The following is a 23,988-nucleotide window of genomic DNA, read 5'->3' on the forward strand; positions in this document are numbered from 1 at the left end:
CTTGTGTTAGTGTCCACCAACAGCTGTCCGTAAAATTTTGACTTAACTCCATACCCCGGAATCCAACCTTCTGTTTTCGACTGCTGAGACACCTCACTGAAAGTGTCTGTAACAGAGTTCAAGCCGTCATAAAGGAGAAGAGTGGACACACCTTGTGTTAGTGTCCACCAACAGCTGTCCGTAAAATTTTGACTTCACTCCATACCCCGGGATCCAACCTTCTGTTTTCGACTGCTGAGACACCTCACTGAAAGTGTCCGTAACAGAGTTCAAGCCGTCATAAAGGAGAAGAGTGGACACACCTTGTGTTAGTGTCCACCAACAGCTGACGGTAAAATTTTGACTTCACTCCATTCCCCGGGATCCAACCTTCTGTTTTCGACTGCTGAGACACCTCACTGAAAGTGTCCGTAACAGAGTTCAAGCCGTCATAAAGGAGAAGAGTGGACACACCTTGTGTTAGTGTCCACCAACAGCTGTCCATAAAATTTTGACTTCACTCCATTCCCCGGGATCCAACCTTCTGTTTTCGACTGCTGAGACACCTCACTGAAAGTGTCCGTAACAGAGTTCAAGCTGTCATAAAGGAGAAGAGTGGGCACACCTTGTGTTAGTGTCCACCAACAGCTGTCCGTAAAATTTTGACTTTACTCCATACCCCGGGATCCAACCTTCTGTTTTCGACTGCTGAGACACCTCACTGAAAGCGTCCGTAACAGAGTTCAAGCCGTCATAAAGGAGAAGAGTGGACACACCTTGTGTTAGTGTCCACCAACAGCTGTCGGTAAAATTTTGACTTCACTCCATACCCCGGGATCCAACCTTCTGTTTTCGACTGCTGAGACACCTCACTGAAAGTGTCTGTAACAGAGTTCAAGCCGTCATAAAGGAGAAGAGTGGACACACCTTGTGTTAGTGTCCACCAACAGCTGTCCGTAAAATTTTGACTTTACTCCATACCCCGGGATCCAACCTTCTGTTTTCGACTGCTGAGACACCTCACTGAAAGCGTCCGTAACGGAGTTCAAGCCGTCATAAAGGAGAAGAGTGGACACACCTTGTGTTAGTGTCCACCAACAGCTGTCGGTAAAATTTTGACTTCACTCCATACCCTGGGATCCAACCTTCTGTTTTCGACTGCTGAGACACCTCACTGAAAGTGTCTGTAACAGAGTTCAATCCGTCTAAAAGGAGAAGAGTGGACACGCCTTGTGTTAGTGTCCACCAACAGCTGTCGGTAAAATTTTAACTTCACTCCATACCCCGGGATCCAACCTTCTGTTTTCGACTACTGAGACACCTCACTGAAAGTGTCTGTAACAGAGTTCAAGCCGTCATAAAGGAGAAGAGTGGACACACCTTGTGTTAGTGTCCACCAACAGCTGTCCGTAAAATTTTGACTTAACTCCATACCCCGGGATCCAACCTTCTGTTTTCGACTACTGAGACACCTCACTGAAAGTGTCCGTAACAGAGTTCAAGCCGTCATAAAGGAGAAGAGTGGACACACCTTGTGTTAGTGTCCACCAACAGCTGTCTGTAAAATTTTGACTTCACTCCATACTCCGGGATCCAACCTTCTGTTTTCGACTGCTGAGACACCTCACTGAAAGTGTCCGTAACAGAGTTCAAGCCATCATAAAGGAGAAGAGTGGACACACCTTGTGTTAGTGTCCACCAACAGCTGTCCGTAAAATTTTGACTTCACTCCATACCCCGGGATCCAACCTTCTGTTTTCGACTGGTGAGACACCTCACTGAAAGTGTCCGTAACAGAGTTCAAGCCGTCATAAAGGAGAAGTGTGGACACACCTTGTGTTAGTGTCCACCAACAGCTGTCCGTAAAATTTTGACTTAACTCCATACCCCGGAATCCAACCTTCTGTTTTCGACTGCTGAGACACCTCACTGAAAGTGTCTGTAACAGAGTTCAAGCCGTCATAAAGGAGAAGATTGGACACACCTTGTGTTAGTGTCCACCAACAGCTGTCCGTAAAATTTTGACTTCACTCCATACCCCGGGATCCAACCTTCTGTTTTCGACTGCTGAGACACCTCACTGAAAGTGTCCGTAACAGAGTTCAAGCCGTCATAAAGGAGAAGCGTGGACACACCTTGTCTTAGTGTCCACCAACAGCTGTCCGTAAAATTTTGACTTAACTCCATACCCCGGAATCCAACCTTCTGTTTTCGACTGCTGAGACACCTCACTGAAAGTGTCTGTAACAGAGTTCAAGCCGTCACAAAGGAGAAGAGTGGACACACCTTGTGTTAGTGTCCACCAACAGCTTCCGGTAAAATTTTGACTTCACTCCATACCCCGGGATCCAACCTTCTGTTTTCGTCTGCTGAGACACCTCACTGAAAGTGTCCGTAACAGAGTTCAAGCCGTCATAAAGGAGAAGAGTGGACACACCTTATGTTAGTGTCCACCAACAGCTGTCGGTAAAATTTTGACTTCACTCCATTCCCCGGGATCCAACCTTCTGTTTTCGACTGCTGAGACACCTCACTGAAAGTGTCCGTAACAGAGTTCAAGCCGTCATAAAGGAGAAGAGTGGACACACCTTGTGTTAGTGTCCACCAACAGCTGTCCATAAAATTTTGACTTCACTCCATTCCCCGGGATCCAACCTTCTGTTTTCGACTGCTGAGACACCTCACTGAAAGTTTCCGTAACAGAGTTCAAGCCGTCATAAAGGAGAAGAGTGGGCACACCTTGTGTTAGTGTCCACCAACAGCTGTCCGTAAAATTTTGACTTTACTCCATACCCCGGGATCCAACCTTCTGTTTTCGACTGCTGAGACACCTCACTGAAAGCGTCCGTAACAGAGTTCAAGCCGTCATAAAGGAGAAGAGTGGACACACCTTGTGTTAGTGTCCACCAACAGCTGTCGGTAAAATTTTGACTTCACTCCATACCCCGGGATCCAACCTTCTGTTTTCGACTGCTGAGACACCTCACTGAAAGTGTCTGTAACAGAGTTCAATCCGTCTTAAAGGAGAAGAGTGGACACACCTTGTGTTAGTGTCCACCAACAGCTGTCGGTAAAATTTTAACTTCACTCCATACCCCGGGATCCAACCTTCTGTTTTCGACTACTGAGACACCTCACTGAAAGTGTCTGTAACAGAGTTCAAGCCGTCATAAAGGAGAAGAGTGGACACACCTTGTGTTAGTGTCCACCAACAGCTGTCCATAAAATTTTGACTTCACTCCATTCCCCGGGATCCAACCTTCTGTTTTCGACTGCTGAGACACCTCACTGAAAGTGTCCGTAACAGAGTTCAAGCCGTCATAAAGGAGAAGAGTGGGCACACCTTGAGTTAGTGTCTACCAACAGCTGTCGGTAAAATTTTGACTTCACTCCATACCCCGGGATCCAACCTTCTGTTTTGGACTGCTGAGACACCTCACTGAAAGTGTCTGTAACAGAGTTCAAGCCATCATAAAGGAGAAGAGTGGACACACCTTGTGTTAGTGTCCACCAACAGCTGTCAGTAAAATTTTGACTTCACTCCATTCCCCGGGATCCAACCTTCTGTTTTCGACTGCTGAGACACCTCACTGAAAGTGTCCGTAACAGAGTTCAAGCCGTCATAAAGGAGAAGAGTGGACACACCTTGTGTTAGTGTCCACCAACAGCTGTCCGTAAAATTTTGACTTTACTCCATACCCCGGGATCCAACCTTCTGTTTTCGACTGCTGAGACACCTCACTGAAAGCGTCCGTAACAGAGTTCAAGCCGTCATAAAGGAGAAGAGTGGACACACCTTGTGTTAGTGTCCACCAACAGCTGTCGGTAAAATTTTGACTTCACTCCATACCCCGGGATCCAACCTTCTGTTTTCGACTGCTGAGACACCTCACTGAAAGTGTCTGTAACAGAGTTCAATCCGTCTTAAAGGAGAAGAGTGGACACGCCTTATGTTAGTGTCCACCAACAGCTGTCGGTAAAATTTTAACTTCACTCCATACCCCGGGATCCAACCTTCTGTTTTCGACTACTGAGACACCTCACTGAAAGTGTCTGTAACAGAGTTCAAGCCGTCATAAAGGAGAAGAGTGGACACACCTTGTGTTAGTGTCCACCAACAGCTGTCCGTAAAATTTTGACTTCACTCCATTCCCCGGGATCCAACCTTCTGTTTTCGACTGCTGAGACACCTCACTGAAAGTGTCCGTAACAGAGTTCAAGCCGTCATAAAGGAGAAGAGTGGGCACACCTTGAGTTAGTGTCTACCAACAGCTGTCGGTTAAATTTTGACTTCACTCCATACCCCGGGATCCAACCTTCTGTTTTCGACTGCTGAGACACCTCACTGAAAGTGTCTGTAAGAGAGTTCAAGCCATCATAAAGGAGAAGAGTGGACACACCTTGTGTTAGTGTCCACCAACAGCTGTCGGTAAAATTTTGACTTCACTCCATTCCCCGGGATCCAACCTTCTGTTTTCGACTGCTGAGACACCTCACTGAAAGTGTCCGTAACAGAGTTCAAGCCGTCATAAAGGAGAAGAGTGGACACACCTTGTGTTAGTGTCCACCAACAGCTGTCCGTAAAATTTTGACTTTACTCCATACCCCGGGATCCAACCTTCTGTTTTCGACTGCTGAGACACCTCACTGAAAGTGTCCGTAACAGAGTTCAAGCCGTCATAAAGGAGAAGAGTGGACACACCTTGTGTTAGTGTCCACCAACAGCTGTCAGTAAAATTTTGACTTCACTCCATACCCCGGGATCCAACCTTCTGTTTTCGACTGCTGAGACACCTCACTGAAAGTGTCTGTAACAGAGTTCAATCCGTCTTAAAGGAGAAGAGTGGACACGCCTTGTGTTAGTGTCCACCAACAGCTGTCGGTAAAATTTTAACTTCACTCCATACCCCGGGATCCAACCTTCTGTTTTCGACTGCTGAGACACCTCACTGAAAGTGTCTGTAACAGAGTTCAAGCCGTCTTAAAGGAGAAGAGTGGACACAGCTTGTGTTAGTGTCCACCAACAGCTGTCCGTAAAATTTTGATCACATGGCGTATATCATAGTCCTGTTCGTCATTTCTGGATATAGGCGCTTTTCAGACGCCTTAATGCATTACCGTCTCCTAATCTTCCGAATCCATGTTGCTCCTGGACATTTCTCAACATCATTTAACTATCTTCCATTATGCCACCCGTTTGATGTTTCCTTCTTCCTTCGCATTCGGCACAAATTTTCTTTGCGCAATCTACCTTCTATTCGTCTGGTTGCATGCCTGTCCCATCTGATTCGTTGCAGCCATTCTGTCCATTCTATTCCGTGATTCTCTTGTTTTCTCCCTTGTCTCTCATCTCAGTTCACGACTTGCGCCTGTCCACAATACGCTTACCAACCTTCAATTACTGATCAGTTTTCGCATTAGAAGTAATTTCATTATTTCATTTCGTTTCATTAACAGTACACAGTAACCCACCGCCTTGAAATGTAAGGTGGGTCGTATGCTTCTGAATCTATTAGCAAAGACTTCTCATTGTTACAGTCTTATTGGTATACAGTTGTTAATGCTTTTTTTAAATAATATAAAGAACAGTAATGCATACTGAATCTAAACTTTCCCTTTCATATACATTAGATGATTCTGATCTGAAAAATCGGTTTGCTTTGCAAACAGCATGCAGAGCCATATTTACTCTGCGCACTTATTTCTTTTTTTCTCCATCTTGTCCAGCTGCCCTAAACACAAAAACACATCTATTGTACCCATAACTTAATAAGTACAGTATTCTTTTTGATTCGTTGATTATGTATTATGTTCAAACTCTTCATTCCCTCAGATTACACAAGTAGACCTTTGTTCATTTTTTTCCGTAAACAGGCGTATTTTTCCGCTTATAGACGGTTGGGCTGCGAGTGTGGACCTTCTAGTTCATTTTGTTAAAGCAGGGCACAGAACCTTGAAAAGAACGATTCATTAGTTAGTTTGCAGCCGGTCGTACGCAGAAAATGGTTACTTTCACAAATATCAGAGGTTTGTGAATAGTTATTATTCCTAAATATTAGACTGAGAATCTGTGTCGTTTTCCTGACTTTCGCTAACTATTCTAGATGTTGAGAATTAGTTCGGCTCTGTATAAATTTTGTTCATTACTATGAAATAACACATTTACTGAAGGTCCTCGTACGTGGACCCCAGATCATAGTGAATATTTCAATTATTCTTCGATAATGGAATAGTAAAATAACCGTTCTTTCTACACTAAACAGCAACGCATGAAATAATTACTGACTGGGAATTAAAAACTCATTTTACTGACAGCAACGCGGAACTGTCTGATTGGGTAGATGACGAATTCTCGTTTTTGGGTGAAAATTATCCTGCTGAGCTGGGTTAAACTGAAAGGTAAACAACGAGAAAGTTAAGATGTCGTTCCAGTAGCTAGGAGAAGAGGACGTCCTTGTACAGTGAATTCCTCTGACAGTAAATATGTGGATGACGTTGAAAATGTGAATAAAAACCCAAGAAGAGTTGTGTTGCAACCGATTTCAGAAGCTAGTTTTTACAATGCTGATCAACTACCAACATTTTTTGAGGCAAGGAATGCCTCAAAATGCAGGAAACCTGGCTACAGTTTCAAGACAACAGACGTGTCCGTAAAATGTGGAATGCATTTGTGTATTGTGAAAAATAATTGTTTTGAAGCTTACCATAACATACAGTTTTATTTAGCGGTAGTATCAAATTATTCCTTGCCAGAAATTATTGTATGACTACTATCTTCTTGCATTTGTGACGTTTTCCCTGTATTGGAAATCGTGTATTTCAGAAATATTAACATACATTAATAATTATATTTGTTGTGTACATTACGATATGCAGTTTACTACTTCGAATAAAATACATTTATTGCTGAATAAAATGTTTTTATTGAAGGAAGCAAAGACTAGTACTTTTCACGATAAGTGAGACTCCTAGTCCACATATATGCACCTCCATTTATGGCTTACTGAATCATCAAAAGTATTTCATTTGCATTTGTGTCGTGCTTGTTTATCAATTTGCTGGAAAATATGAAAAAAAGAAATCATGACAATTCCGTTCTGTCTCAGGAATGAAGAGGTTGGGGATGAATGGATATTAAAAAAGTAATTCCCCTCATAGATGTCATTTGAAAAAGCAGGTGTATGAAATGTTTCGTCATAGCTACTAAACTACTAATCTTAGGAATTGTACGGTGTGCTGAAGTGACATCCCGCGTGTAGAGAAAGATACAGTACACAAGAAGAAATGGTGCACGGTGAGCGTGAGCTTTCCTGCAAGTAATGGCAAATCTATCTGTATAGGTGCAACGAGCAAGTGTTAAGTCCACACTCCCCCTTGTGTTGCAGTGGTGGAGATGCTGGAAGTTCCCGACGAAGAGGACGCGCTTGTCTTGGAGCGACTGTGTGCAGCCATCGACAACGGCCGCAACCGGTGGCAGCTCCCACTACCCGTCACTGCAGGTGACGAGTACGGTAGCTCCCAGGTAGCCAACGTCTTCGCTGCGGCTCCAGGTAAGACACAGAGCCTATCCTGTTATGTAAACGGTTATTCGTAAGTACCTCCATGTCTTCATCAGACGACTGAGCGAAAACTACAAATCATATAGAAAAATGACACTTCTCACCAGGAAAATACTTGGGCTCGAACAAACACACATACACCAAAATCGTGTGAGAAATAATGTAAAGGTCTCTTATTGCACTAGTGATACTCCCGCATCTGCAAAACTCTGCAGTCGTCCTTTAGAGGCCTCTGCGTATGCCATGCCGCATTGCACACTGACCTGCCGGTACGCCAGTCGGGACCAGTAGGAACGGTGTAGTGTGCCTCTGAAGTTGCGTTTTGTGACATTATTTGTGTATTGAAGCGTCAGATGGCTCGGCGATTGGTAATCAATCCTGCTAATGTATTGCGCTTCGTTGAGATGAAGTTACGAAGAACCCTTCTTCGTGAAGATGGTACTGATGTAGAAGACGAATCATTCGCATGTTTTCTGGTATCTATTATAGTGCAGAAATATGAGCATAAGTTAGAAACAGATACTGTTGTAACACTAACACATAATGATGATGATAATGACGAACAACTCATTGCAAACGGTAGTGCTATGGCAAGTGCGGGAAGAGGCGATGGAAGCAGTGACAGTGAATACCAACCGTCTCCCAAGAAGAAGGCTAAAGTTGCAAGTATCATCACGGCGTTTGATGACAACACACTGGAGAACATGTACGATGATTATTACGTAAGAGGTTTCGACACATACGACAAGCTTCTGAAAAGATACCCTAAACTGAAGTCTAAAAGCAATATTAAAAACATACTGGATCACGTGGCACAGAAAAGAGAAGGAAATACAGTTTTCAAAGGAAATCGTACACTGCTGTTCAAGACCATCAAGGAGAGTGTAATGGCGAAATTCGAAGAAGTGCGAGAATGCGGTTCCGCCGTTCATTATTGGCATTTACAACATTGGGCATTGGACGTAGCCAGAAATCTCGGGTGTACAAACTTTACAGCTTCACTAGGATTTATTACTAATTTGAAAAAGGAGTTTAGGATAACATCACGCCGTATCACTATGCTCCAAGCACGAAAAGATAAGGATGACGAAGAAGAGCTCATTGAAAGAGCTCAAACGTTTGATGCTGACGTCAATGAGCATATCACGAGAGAAAACATCGATATTAGTTCTGTATGGACCTGTGATCAGAATCAGTTCAACTATGAACTTTCTTGTGACAGAACACTATCCATGAAAGGGGAGAGAAACACTGTCGCGATGTTGCAATCAGTTAACTGTGCAACACATAGGTACGCGATCGATGTTGCTATATCAATGGACGGACGATTGGCAGAAAAACTCTTATATTTGCTTCCAAGAATCCAGTGGAAAGTTTGGATCCCGCGTGTCAAGGGAAATAGAAACACGGTGCCCTCCAAATGTCGTCGTCGATGCAAGTGTGAGTGGGAAGATGACGAAACAACATCTGAAGACGTTTTTTCTGTGAGCTATGAATCCACATTTGTCGAGAAAGTCATTAGTACTTTGTGATTCCTGGTCTGGACATAAGGATGGACGAGTACTACTGGAAGCATCTGGCGGAAAACATGTAGATTTAAAAATCATTCCGCCTAAAACTACAAAATATGCACAACCTCTGGATGTGTATTTCTTCAGGCAATATAAAATATATGCCAAGAGAATAACAGACTTCATTAAACTACGTTTCAGTAATATGCAGCCGAAATTGCACGACAGATTCTTTATCATTAATATGCATTCTGTCATTTACAATCAGTTATCTGCGGGAGTATACAGACCAATGCTTCGTTACGCTTGCTACGATATTGGTGAACCAGTGGACAACTTCAAAAGTGTCATTGACGGGGCCTTCAACACTGATATTATAGAATGTGCAAATACGCCATGCGATCAACTTGCATTTCTTCACTGTGCGTTTTGCAGTCATTCGTATTGCTCGGAGCATTTTATTGACATTCCGCATTTACATTTATAATTAAGATTGCCGCATTGCGTATGGCGTCTACAATTACATCTACAGTGATATCTAGAGCATGGCTGCAGAGTTTTGCAGAAAAACGACACCCGCCAGCACATTCAGAGATACATAATGGTCCTGTAACCAAACGTTCACACAGATCTGTTTGTTCGAGCCCAAGTACCTTCCTGGTTAGTGAACTTAGGATCTCTCCAGGTTTTGAACTCACATTCAGGTGCTCAATATGGGCACCGTTAGTGACACGGCAAACGCATATTCACTGGTGGAAAAAAAAATCGCAACAGCAAGGAGGAGTGTGATGGTAGGCGTGTTTCTACATCTACAAAGATGATGTTTATTCACATTCGTGAGAGCCGCATAAAAGTAGCGCTACCACCGCCAATATAAGGGTCCAAATCAGGTTACCTTTAAATACCCGCTGTATCGCTCATGAGCGTTAGTTACGTTTGAGGTCAGACATGATGAGTTTGTTTTAGTCTAGAATGCCTTTAAGGCGACAAAAACGGCATTATCAGCACTTCACTGATTTTGAACGAAGTCGTGTAATAGGGTTACGAGAAGCTGGATGTTTCTTCTGCGATATTGCAGAAAGACTTGGCAGGGATGCAGCCACTGTACATGATTACTGACAGCAGTGTTCACTAGAATGTACGGTCGCATTAAGACCGCTCTTTGGAAGGCCACATGGCACTAACGCGAGGGAGACCATCGTGTTCGCCACATGGTTCTGGCGAATCGTACTGCATCGGCAGCAGCAATTTGAACAGCAGTTGGCACCACAGTGACACTACGAACTGTTACAAATCGGCTACTTAACCGACAGCTCCCAGCCAGATGCCGTATAGCGTGCATTCCACTGACCCCCAAACCACCGCCATATGCGTCTTCGGTGATATTAAACTAGATCTCGTAGCACACCAGTGTCCAGGTCTTCTGTGTTTTCCGATGAAAGCTGGTTCTGCCTCGGTGCCAGTGAGGGTCGTGTGTTGGTTAGAACAAGGCCAGTCGAGGGCGTGCAAATGACCTGTCTGCATATGCTGGACATACACCTGTAGTTATGGTTTGGCGAGAGATTTCGTACGACAGCAGGAACTCTCTCGTGATATCCCACTCACCCTGACTGCAAAATTTGTACGTCAGTCTGGTAATTCCACCTCTTGTGCTGCCATTCATGAACAGTATTCCGTGGGATGTTTTCCAACAGGATAACGCTCGGACACATAAGAGCTGTTGCTAACTAAAATAGAACACCGTCACGTTCTCTTGGTCTGTTCGATCACCAAGTCTGCCTCGAATCAAGCACGCATGAAACATCATCGGACGACAATTCCAGCTTCAACCACATCCAGCATTAACCGAACCTGCATTGACCGACAAAGTGTGACAAACATGGATCTCCATCTGACAAACTACATCTGGAGAGCACAATGCATGGACATTTCCATGCTTACATTCAACACACTGGCGGCTACACCGGTTATTAATGTATCACCATTTCACATATGCAGTGGCTTATTTCGCCGCTTACATTAAGCTCTGAACTTGCAATGTTGATCACTTAAATATGTTACCAAGACAAATGTATTCATGAAATTGCATTACTATACATTAATTATTTTTTAGCTAAACAAACCCTGTTATTGGTCTTTTTTCACAATTTTATTTTTACTATTGTTGTTGTTGTGGTCTTCAGTCCTGAGACTGGTTTGATGCAGCTCTCCATGCCACTCTATGCTGTGCAAGCTTCTTCATCTGCCAGTACCTACTGCAGTCTACATCTTTCTGAATCTGCTTAGTGTATTCGTCTCTTGGTCTCCCTCTACGATTTTTACCCTCCACACTGCCCTCCAGTACTAAATTGGTGATCCCCTGATGCCTCAGAACATGTCCTACCAACCGATCTCTTCTTCTAGTCAAGTTGTGCCACAAACTCCTCTTCTCGCCAATTCTATTCAATACCTCCTCATTAGTTATGTGATCTACCCATCTAATCTTCAGCATTCTTCTGTAGCACCACATTTCGAAAGCTTCTATTCTCTTCTTGTCCAAACTATTTATCGTCCATGTTTCACTTCCATACATGGCTACACTCCATACGAATACTTTCAGAAATGACTTCCTGACACTTAAATCAATACTGGATGTTAACAAATTTCTCTTCTTCAGAAACGCTTTCCTTGCCATTGCCAGCCTACATTTTATATCCTCTCTACTTCGACCATCATCAGTTATTTTGCTCCCCAAATAGCAAAACTCCTTTACTACTTTAAGTGCCTCATTTCCTAATCTAATTCCCTCAGCATCACCCGACTTCATTCGACTACATTGCATTATCCGCGTTTTGCTTTTGTTGATGTACATCTTATAACCTCCTTTCAAGACACTGTCCATTCCGTTCAACTGCTCTTCCAAGTCCTTTGCTGTCTCTGACAGAATTTGCACAAAAAAAATGGTTCAAAATGGCTCTGAGCACTATGGGACTTAACACCTGAGGTCATCAGTCCCCTAGAACTTACAACTACTTAAACCTAACTAACCTAAGGACGACACACACATCCTTGCCCGAGGCAGGATTCGAACCTGCGACCGTAGAGGTCGCGCGGTTCCAGACTGAATCGCCTAGAACCGCTCGGCCACTCCGTCTGGCTATTATTGCACAACGTAGCTCTTTGACGTAACTTGTTTGTGCAATAATAGTAATAATAAAATTGTGAAACATGGACAAAAACAGTGTTTGTTTAGTTAATTTACAATGTTTCACCAAGAACCCACAGTTGATTCAATTAAAATAATTGTGTTTTGCTGACGCGATTTTCTTGTAAATTCATCGGAGTCGCTGCTGCGACTGGCCTGGACGTCACGACAGCAGCCCGCTTTGGAATCTGTTCATTGGGTTGCCTAACTGCAGGCATTAATTCGATCTCGATACGGAGTGTACGATTTATCTATATTTTCTGACGCATCTGCCCCCTAATGGTGATCTCTGCAACTATCCCACGGAGCTTGTGACGAATGGAAACTTGGAGAGATGTTATATCTACTGATATGTATCTTTTTAGGGTTCCGTTCCTCAATAGGTAAAAAAGGAACCGTTATAGGATCACTGTCCTTCTGTCTGTATGTTAAGACGCCTTTTTCCAGGAACAGGTAGACATACCAAGCTGACATGTATGACACATACTAAGGTCTATGATCAGTCGGCGGTGTATAAAACGCGATGAAAAGATAAGGCCATTTATGTCACTTATTTTGATACAAACTCATGAAACCTGAAAATACTCGAGGTTTAACGGTACAAACAGAGTAAAAATCCGAAAAATGTTGCTTTGTAATTATATAATACGAAAAAAAATTCATTTGTTGACCGTCTATCTGTCTGTGTGTCTGTTTGTTTAGACCCCTTTCCCGAGGATGGAATAGACTATCAAGTTGAAAGTTATGTCACGTCCTAATGTCTATGGCCCCTCGGTGGTGTAAAAAAGTTGAGCGTCTAAGTCAATGCAGTCAAAATACGATCATTTAAGTCACACATTTTGATACTCGCAAACTCATTCATTAAAAGTTGTAGGGTACTTCCCGTTGACCTAGAATCATGACATTCGGCAAGAAGCACGGTTTCATAGTACAAGTAACGGAAATAATTAGAAAATAGTCAATCTGAACATATATCCCACGTACAAATACATCTATTTTCATTATCCTCGAAGGTCATGGGATTTCAAGGACCGATATCCTGTCAATATCATGGTCGACAAGAGGCAAAAATCGTCGAGATCTCGATTCCCGGGATGGAAAATATATCTACATACATAATTAAGTTTGTTAATTTTCTACGGAATCAGGGCAAATCTGGCCAATATTTTTGTCCTTTTCACACAATCGTCTTCTGAAGCTCCAGGGGCACTCATGAAGAGCCGTGTACAGATTCTAACAATTTTTTTTCTCTGCACTAGCATCAAGTTTTGCCACGCATCCGTTACTGTTTGTGGGAAACTCGTTACACAAGCAAGGGAACGTCAGAAAGAATGACATCCTGTCCTCATGTTATGTACCACGTACTATACACACTGTTACAAAGTACTGCAGATAAAAGACAATAAACAGTAATGTATCTGTACGTGGGGAGAGGGTATAAATGGGCACTAGTTCGAATCAACCATTGTGGATGTTAGTAGAACATGCGGAAATCTCGAGGTTTCGTGTTGTGATTATGATGAACGCTTGTATGTTCACTTGCTGTGCTCGTATGACAATGTTGGTGTGGTTATGGGTGACTGTCCTTTCAGAAATCACATCTCAATTCCGCAAACAATTGCGTCCTAATCTTCTCAAAGGTTCCTCAATATCATATCAGAAAACAGCGAGGAATTCGGGTGTATACATCAACTGGACAGGTAATTCTATAGTCAAGTGGAGGAAGAGGTCAAATTTCCTCTGTGGCCTCCAGTTACATCGGAACCTTTTCTACCAAGATGTGAAACATGAGCTTGTGCAATCCTTCGTTCTACCAAACCTCCACTATTGCATGAAACCCAACATGACACAAGTAGCAAAAAATCTAGACGGTTGTAACTAACAACTGATGCTTGGGTGCACTACATCTGAAACATCAGTCTGTTTGACCATGTCATTGCTTCATATGCCCAGCTAGGATGACTGCGGCCAGACAAATTACGTGACTGCCATACGGTATTTCTACTTCATCTCTTCACATGCGATCTAGTACACCGCGTCGGAGATACAGTATCTGTCATCTCGTCAGAATCGAAGTATAAGATCTCACTTATCTAGTATTGCAGCTGTACCTACCCGTAAAACAAACACATTCGCTGCTGTCTACCTCTACAAATAGCTATCCCGCACTCTGCGACTGCTCAGTGCCCTCTTGCGTTTAAGAACGGGCTGAAACACTTCCGTCAATCAACCTCATAACGTTTCCAAAAACCAACGTGTACAGCGAGTTTTCCCCTCTACAAAAATCCTAACAAATAGGCCCATCTTCTCCCAGTTACGATTCATTCTGTTTTTTATTTCTGAATCATTCAGGCTACTTTATTTTCGTCTATGAACATTACTTGTTTTTTACGACGTTCTTCCTTCTGTCCGACATCAAACCATTCTCTCACGTTCAATGCTGCTAGCGGCCATAGATTAAATCTGACTATCTGTAATTTTCCTTTGTTTTTCTTGACATATATGAATACATTTTTTTCTGCACTCTTGATGTTATAGTAACTTCCAATAGCGAAATAATTAACGATATTAGCCGAATAATTAATTATTTCAGCTTCAAAATACTAACACGAATTCTTTACAGACGAATGGAAAAACTAGTAGAAGCCAACCTCGGGGAAGATCAGTTTGGATTCCGTAGAAACACTGGAACACGTGAGGCAATACTGACCTTACGACTTATCTTAGAAGAAAGATTAAGGAAAGGCAAACCTATGTTTCTAGCATTTGTAGACTTAGAGAAAGCTTTTGACAATGTTGACTGGAATACTCTCTTTCAAATTCTAAAGGTGGCAGGGGTAAAATACAGGGAGCGAAAGGCTATTTACAATTTGTACAGAAAGCAGATGGCAGTTATAAGAGTCTAGGGACATGAAAGGGAAGCAGTGGTTGGGAAGGGAGTAAGACAGGGTTGTAGCCTCTCCCCGATGTTGTTCAATCTGTATATTGAGCAAGCAGTCAAGGAAACAAAAGAAAAATTCGGAGTAGGTATTAAAATTCATGGAGAAGAAATAAAAACTTTGAGCTTCGCCGATGACATTGTAATTCTGTCAGAGACAGCAAAGGACTTGGAAAAGCAGTTGAATGGAATGGACAGTGTCTTGAAAGGAGGATATAAGATGAACATCAACAAAAGCAAAACAAGGATAATGGAATGTAGTCTAATTAAGTCGGGTGATGCTGAGGGAATTAGATTAGGAAATGAGGCACTTAAAGTAGTAAAGGAGTTTTGCTATTTGGGGAGCAAAATAACTGATGATGGTCGAAGTAGAGAGGATATAAAATGTAGGCTGGCAATGGCAAGGAAAGCGTTTCTGAAGAAGAGAAATTTGTTAACATCCAGTATTGATTTAAGTGTCAGGAAGTCATTTCTGAAAGTATTCGTATGGAGTGTAGCCATGTATGGAAGTGAAACATGGACGATAAATAGTTTGGACAAGAAGAGAATAGAAGCTTTCGAAATGTGGTGCTACAGAAGAATGCTGAAGATTAGATGGGTAGATCACATAACTAATGAGGAAGTATTGAATAGGATTGGGGAGAAGAGAAGTTTGTGGCACAACTTGACCAGAAGAAGAGATCGGTTGGTAGGACATGTTCTGAGGCATCAAGGGAACACCAATTTAGTATTGGAGGGCTGCGTGGAGGGTAAAAATCGTAGAGGGAGACCAAGAGGTGAATACACTAAGCAGATTCAGAAGGATGTGGGTTGCAGTAGGTACTGGGAGATGAAAAGGCTTGCACAGGATAGAGTAGCATGGAGGGCTGCATCAAACCAGTCTCAGGACTGAAGACCACAACAACAACATTGCTGATACCGAAATTCATACACCCAACCACCCGATGGCCTAGTCTAGGCAACACATTAATAGGCACAGAGGGTCGAAGGAAATTAACGTTATTATTGATGTTTACCTTTTAAGTTTTCCGACTTATTGAAAAAGTCCCACGGTGGCATTATCAGTGAAAGAGTCATTGCATTCAGATTCGCGATGAAGACCACCAGCGCGAAAGGAAACGGTTCTTTCACGGGAGTCACCTTCCTGGAGCCACTGCAGAGTGACCAACTTAAAGATGATCGAGTGTTCACCCGCTTCTCCGTCCAAAGGCTGCTGGAACGGTCAGCGGTCCTCTCGTGGAAAAGTTGGCTAGATGAACTATTTCTTCCGGAGCAGGCACTCCGCTGTATATGCCCAAAGTCAGTAAAACTATGGATACTTTGGTTTCCATTGCTTTGCAATCATTCAGATGTAAAATGACGTTGATAGGATTCTTCTCGTGCTACGACAGTGTGTACTCTCTGACCTCGACCAACGAAATCACAAACTCTGTCATTTTGTGTTGTGATCTGCATGCACATCACTCACTAATACTGATTGGTTAGAATTTGCCGTGCTAATTGCCCTTTGTATCCGAATCTATCGTCTCTCGTTGTCAGTCACAATTTTTGCTGCATGTTTTTTGTGGTGATTTACCAAAAGTTAGGAATCTTAGGGTGTGAATGCACTTGTATTTCTTGTTTCATTGTTTCCTCACGTTGCTTACATTTCATCTGGAGGACCGGTTATTCAACAATTAATCCAGAATTGTGGATTGATGTCCCATGCTGTAAGAAGGCTACCTAGCATTTAAACTTGTTTTTGAATATTCAGTGTATTCATATTCCACTGATTTATCACTTCCCTGTTATGAGTTCGTGGTCTTCCCACTGTCCCTTATTACTTAACCTTTACAGGAAGTGCGGTGTAAGGGAGCTAGGTGTTGGAGTGAGAAGGTGTTGGACTTAAATGAAAACCATATCACTGCGCTCCTATATCTTCCACCTCCTAATGCTCCCTGATGACAACCATACGTCACAAGTTTAGTCGAAAAATGGCTTAAGAGACAGGGTAGCTAAATCAATATCATTTCATTCCTTTCGACTTCATCAGCAAATTTCGCAAGTGCTACAAATTTATATTTATTTCCGGCTAATGATGCTTTATAAAACTTCATATTACTTGTTCAAGAGAACACCATCAGGCACACATTAAACAATCATTTGTATATACAGTGAGACAAATTGTATCGTCACAGACGTGTACATTTGCAATATGTACATAATTAAAATTCCAGTTTCAAAAAGGCTGTAGAAAGAGAATCAATGCCACGAAATAAGCCAGATTTGAATAGCATATTATCAACGGAAGTGAAAGCGTCATGGAATAAAAAAAAAGAAAATTTTAGCAGGAGGTGGTGCTGTAAGTAATGGGGTCCGCTACAAATGACAGATGAATTGCAATACGACGGCTAAGGCTTGAGTTGCACATTACAACAATCGTACTGTTCAACGTGCATGACTGCGCGAGTTCGGCAATCAACAGTTGTGGCACTGTATTTAGGTATTCCCATCAACCGCGACAAGGTCTTACAACAAGGGATGAAAAAAATCTGTTTTTAATGGCCATGGGGCCAAAACCGCATAAAAAGCAAAATGTCATCGGTTTTTAATTGTCCTGGAGCCGAAAACAGCATAAAAATCAAGATGACATCGGTTTCTAACTGTTTTGAGAATGGCGCAAGACATGTTCAATATGCCGTCCACCGTTTTCTGCAACAAGTTGAAATCGAGAAACAGCATGTGCTAGAGCAGATCGGAGTATCTCTGGGGTCACATTCAGAATGCGCCGCTGCGCAGTGCGCGCCATCAATACAGCTACTTTCGCAATTGGAAGACTGAACACACGTCTTTCAGATAGCCCGACAGCCATAAGTTACACGGATTAAGATCAGGTGATCTGGACGGCCAGGCTGCAGGTAAATGACGGCTGATAATTCTAGCATTTCCGAAATGCCTCTACAGCAGCCGCTTCACTGGCTGTGCAACGTGCGGAAGAGCTCCATCTTACATAAAAATCATCCTACCCGCACAACCACGGTGTTGAAGGCCTGAAATGACGTTGGTGCGCGAGAGACTCTAGCAGGGTTTACCAGTGATAGTATAGGCAACAGGATCCGCAGTACTCATGTCCTCGAAAAAATACTGCTCTGCGAGGAACGATTCCGTCAAACTGCATCACAGAATGAAATGATAACGGGTGATGTGCGTGGGGATTTCCGTTGTCCATATTCTGCAATTCTGCGATCGCCATGTCCTTGGAGATAGAAATGGGCACGTCTGTCCACAAAATGTTTTATGGTCATTCATTGTCCACTTCTATGCGAGAAAGAAATTCCAGAGCGACCGTTTGTCTTGCTGGCAGGTCAGCAGGAAGCAATCCCTGAACATGTGTGAGTTTGTATGGATAGCAATGCAGAACGTTTCGTAGAATTTTATGCACCGTGCTCGCAGGCACGTCTAACGTTCCGCCGATTCCCCGTGCACTGCACGTTTGCACACCACTGTATGAGCACTCCTGCAATGCTGTGGGCACATCTTCGACAGACGCTGGATCAATTGCATTCCTCCCTCTGCCACATTGCACTTCAAAAGAACTTGTCTTTCCGAATTTTGTAATCATTGTTTCCAGACCCTTAGCAGACATCTGACCAATGCCTTTTTTTCCTACCCTTGAGTGTTTCGGTATTCTGCAAGGCTACTGCGACACAGTCACCGTTCTTGTTAAAGAGCTCTACCAGTAGCACGCGATCCTTCGTGGAGACAGCCAAGTTGGACGTCTAGACGCTCACTGAAGAACAGCTGTGTGCCGCGCATTTATTGGTGTGCATATTTCAACGCTTACGGCGCCATCTATTGGTCAAATTTTCGTTAATTTTTTTCGTTCCATGACGTTTCCTCTTGCGTCAATAATACGCTGTTCAAATTTGAGTAATTTTGAGCACTGGATTTCTTTATACAGCATTTTGATACTCGAACTTTAATTATGGACGCCCTGCACGAAACGGAGGCGCTGAAATATTTGTATTTGATAGCATGCTGTGCTGTAATTTTAAAACGTGTGTTCAGCTGTTGCAGTATACATGACTGATCATGCACCTAACGCGGTGCAGGAGGATATTTCACATCCTAAACATCTCATCATCTTCCAGGATTCTCATTACATTAATCCTGAGTGATTATCCAATACCCTTCTTCACGATGAAACTGTTCCTCTTTCTTGTGATATGTTTGAGGACGGCAAGGGACCTCATTGCACTTTTCCAATAGAAATAACTGTGTCCTGATAGTAAAAAATATGTTGATTGCAGAGGCCAAGAAAGATGTGTTAACTTCATTTTCAGTCTTTGCTCATTTAGATAATGCACACAGATCAGCACTGAAATTCTCGACAGCTTCCTTCAGAAAAGACAACGCTAATAAGCTACAGAAAAGTCATAAAACAAATATTCACTCTTATTTGATCAGCGCTTCATGGGCAGAGAAAAGGGCGGGTGCTACTCCCAGTTAATCTCTCCGTGAAAGTGGCAAATATCAGTTTATATGTATATTGAGTTGCTACGCATATTGGCAGCTACTTGCAGCAAAATATTTGCTCTAAAAATAAGTAAATAGTTTATTCCGGCCCGGAATCTTGATTGGGATAATCAATTTCCACCCTTGCTGTTAACGAGTCAGATGCCCGCCGAACACATTTTAGTTGCTGCTGAATCAATGTTTGCAGTGTGCAGGAGGGCAATGTATAAATGTTTGTATTCCCGCGAAGCCAGCTGAAACTACAAAATAGAGTTTATTCAGTACGCTCGAAAACTTCGCTTCCTTATACATACCGGGAGTCTGTGTCTAGAGATGCTTTGACTTTCGTTCGCTTTATAAACAAACCTCCGTATTTTTTACGTCTGCCGCTGAAAGTTCCCTCCCAGAGAAAAATCTACGAATCAGCAAGCACTAGTTGGAATTCAGTGAAGCACAGCACTGTTTGATGTTTCGGAATGAAATACAGTATGCAGATGCAGGGCTCTTATTTCGATATTTTCCTTGTGCTACGCCGTAGTTTAGTTTTATTACATGAAAAAATGAGTTGTGTTTAGTTTGGATTCAATAGCAAAAAGGGAAGGGGCGCCCCTCGGACTCTACATTTGAGTAACAAAATCCCCTCTTTGAATGATCTGTCGTAAGGAACTCAGATCAAGTAAACGACGTTTACGTTTTATTAGAAACAAGTTGTTCATGCACATTATTGATAATTTCTGGGTTTTCATGTATCCATACTTGTACCCTGTTAACATTGTTCTAATAGTTCCCTCTCTAGCCTCAGCGCATTGACAGTTTTCAGTTCTGAATGCACCCGTTTCAGAAGACTGGAACCATAAATTATTTTAAAGTTTTTGTAGAGGTATAGAAAATGAAATGGGCAGAGTCCTGGGCGGACTCGGTATTCAATCCTTTTCCGATCGCCGAAAGAAATTAAAGAGAAGTTGTGTTCAGCGAAATTCCTCTTTAATGCGGTAGCAATTATCAGTATATTGGTCAGTCAAATAGAATAGTTTCAGAATGCTGCTCAAGTCACTGACTCCATGTAAAATATCGTGATTTTGACAAATATGCTGTTGCTGAACACAGTCTTCTCCGAAGTAAAATAGCATCGTACTACTGAATAACAGACACATTGCGATTTCGTATATATTCGACAATACCAAGCCCTCGAATCTCAATTTAAAAAAGTTCTTCCGGTACAGGACTATGCTTAACTCGCGAGTAAAGGTTGTGACATCAATATATGGAAATTTGGGCCTCGCCGTGATTAGTGCTCGTATGCTCGAAGCGTTTAAGGCGAGCGCTCGCGTAAAGCGGGAAATCCGGGTTCGAATCCCAGTCCGGCACAAACTTTCATTTCGACATTCCAAATACAACCGACAGTGGTTCATGTTTGCTGCTGCGAATGTACACTACTGGCCATTAAAATTGCTACACCAAGAAGAAATGCAGATAATAAACGGGTATTTATTGGACAAATATATTATACTAGAACTGACATGTGATTACATTTTCACGCAATTTGGGTGCATAGATCCTGAGAAATCAGTATCCAGAACAACCACCTCTGGCCGTAATAACGGCCTTGATACTCCTGGGCATTGAGTCAAACAGAGATTGGATGGCGTGTACAGGTACAGCTGCCCATGCAGCTTCAACACGATACCTATGTTCATCAAGAGTAGTGACTGGCGGCATTGCGACGAGCCAGTTGCTCGGCCACCATTGACCAGACGTTTTCAGTTGGTGAGATATCTGGAGAATGTGCTGGCCAGGGCAGCAGTCGAACATTTTCTGTATCCAGAAAGGCCCGTACAGGACCTGGAACATGCTGTCGTGCATTATCCTGCTGAAATGTAGGGTTTCGCAGGGATCGAATGAAGGGTAGAGCCACGGGTCGTAACACATCTGAAATGTAACGTCCACTGTTCAAAGTGAAGTCAATGCGAGAAAGAGGTGACCGAAACGTGTAACCAATGGCACCCCATACCATCACGCCGGGTGATACGCCAGTATGGCGATGACGAATACACGCTTTCAATGTGCGTTCACCGCGATGTCGCCAAACACGGATTCGACCATCATGATGCTCTAAACAGAACCTGGATTCATCCGAAAAAATGACGTTTTACCATTCGTGCAACTAGGTTCGTCGTTGAGTACACCATCGCAGGCGCTCCCGTCTGTGATTTAGCGTCAAGAGTAACCGCAGCCACGGTCTCCGAGCTGATAGTCCATACTGCTGCAAACGTCGTCGAACTGTTCGTGCAGATGGTTGTTGTCTTCCAAACGTCCCCATCTGTTGACTCAGGGATCGAGACGGGGCTGCACGATCCGTTACAGCCATGCGGATAAGATGCCTGTCATCTCGACTGCTAGTGATACGAGGCCGTTGGGATCCAGCACGGCATTCCGTATTATCCTCCTGAACCCACCGATTCCATATTCTGTTAACAGTCATTGGGTCTCGACCAACGCGAGCAGCAATGTCGCCATACGATAAACCGCAATAGCGATAGGCTACATCCGACCTTTATCAAAGTCGGAAACGTGATGGTACGCATTTCTCAGTCTTACACGAGGCATCACAACAACGTTTTACCAGGCAACGCCGGTCAACTGCTGTTTGTGTTTGAGAAATAGGTTGGAAACTTTCCTCGTGTCAGCTCGTTGTAGGCGTTGCCACCGGTGCCAACCTTGTGTGAATGCTCTGAAAAGCTAATCATTGGCATATCAGAGCTTCTTCTTCCTGCCGGTTAAATTTCGCGCCTGTAGCACGTCATCTTCTTGATGAAGCAATTTTAATGGTCAGTAGTGTATATCGTGTGAAGTAAGTATGCTATCTCTCTTAGGAAATGAATGGACTTTTCATATATATATATATATATTTCTGGACTTCCCCAAATTCCACACAGCTCAGTTGTACATGGAATGAAAACAAACTGGGGCGAAGTCCAAGAAAAATCATTATACAAGGAAAAAGTGCCTTAGAGGGGTCACCCTAGCGTTACGCGCACTGCGGAAAATCCGGAGCTATACGAAGACGGATGTAAACATTTTCTGTAATAAATCGTGTCTTCAGTTCTAAACATAGTAACAGGGCTTTTATCATTAAACATTCAATCTCAGCGAAACTTTTCGATTGTGAAAGACAAATTAGTTTGTTCAATACGATCTTGCAAGGCGACGGTCCTTCGAGGGTGGGAGAGGAGGGGACAGGGAGGGAGGGGGGGGGAGAGAGAGAGAGAGAGTGAAGGGAAGTCAGAGGCGAGGGAATAAAAATTTATCTAACGCACTGAACTTCACAATAAAGTGCAAATATCATACTAAACAACATTAGATTAAATTACTGTTGGCTCCAGATCGTATTTACTACGTTCAGCCGCAGCACTGCTGTGTTGTGCTTACTTGCACAAGACGACATCCCCATGCAAACTGTAAGATTTAGGGGTGGAGAATGTGACTACACAGTAATGATTCCCAGTGACTCAATGGCCCGGTCCAAATCTTTTAACTAGACGCCGCTTAGGAGACGTCCGTGTTCCTAAACTACTCCTAAACTACTACTGGAGATAGGAGATTTCAGTTTAATATGTAAACTGAACTATGTATCTTTCCTGGCGATTCTTCACATACGTCAGATGTGAAGGCTAGGTTAAAGGCAGACAGAAAATTCCGAGGTTCGACAGGGATTCGATACTTCGATCTCTCGGTTTCCAGGCAGACTTTATCGCAAAACCACCTGACTCGGATGTAAAGATGGCTAAGAAATCTAAACCAGTTACAGTGGCTGAACCATATGCAGTTACATATTTAAATAAACCTACAAATGCAGAAAATGCATTTGAAAACTCGTGGTTTCTCATATGCGTATAATTTCAAAGTTTATTACACTACTGGTTACGATAGTTAACAGACAGTCCGCTGGTGTACTTTGAAATCGCAATCAAATGTGATGCATCTCATAAAAATTATAAATCATCACAGCACAAGCCAACTTGCCCGTTCAGTCGTAAGGCAGAACACATACAGTCTGTCGTAATTCGGTGAAAACTACTTCGTCACTAAATTACGGGACGCTGTATGCTCTTTTGCTTGGAGTTAAATGAAGATGTTGGGTTGGGCCATGATGATTTATCATGGTTATGAGTTACATCGCGTCTGATTACGATTTGAAAGTACACTAGAAAATTTGTTGAAAGACATCATGTTTACGCCAGTGACTGTTAAGCTTTTTATTTCCACTATTGAAGTTTCGGCCTTAGGCGATTATCTTGTGCAGATGTTTTGGCTTTAAGCCAT

At 42.9% G+C, this 23,988-nt stretch overlaps 1 protein-coding gene across 1 annotated transcript in view; it reads left to right on the forward strand.

Moving 5' to 3' along the window:
• Positions 1-23,988, forward strand: part of LOC124788468 (ATP-binding cassette sub-family G member 1) — a 522,704-nt gene that overhangs the window by 419,720 nt on the left and 78,996 nt on the right. Inside the window, exon 7 of the mRNA XM_047255738.1 lies at positions 7,365-7,529. Coding sequence (XP_047111694.1) covers positions 7,365-7,529 — 165 coding nt within the window. The remainder of the gene's footprint in view (positions 1-7,364; positions 7,530-23,988) is intronic.

This window comes from Schistocerca piceifrons, chromosome 3, assembly GCF_021461385.2.
Source record: "Schistocerca piceifrons isolate TAMUIC-IGC-003096 chromosome 3, iqSchPice1.1, whole genome shotgun sequence".
NCBI lineage: Eukaryota > Metazoa > Arthropoda > Insecta > Orthoptera > Acrididae > Schistocerca > Schistocerca piceifrons.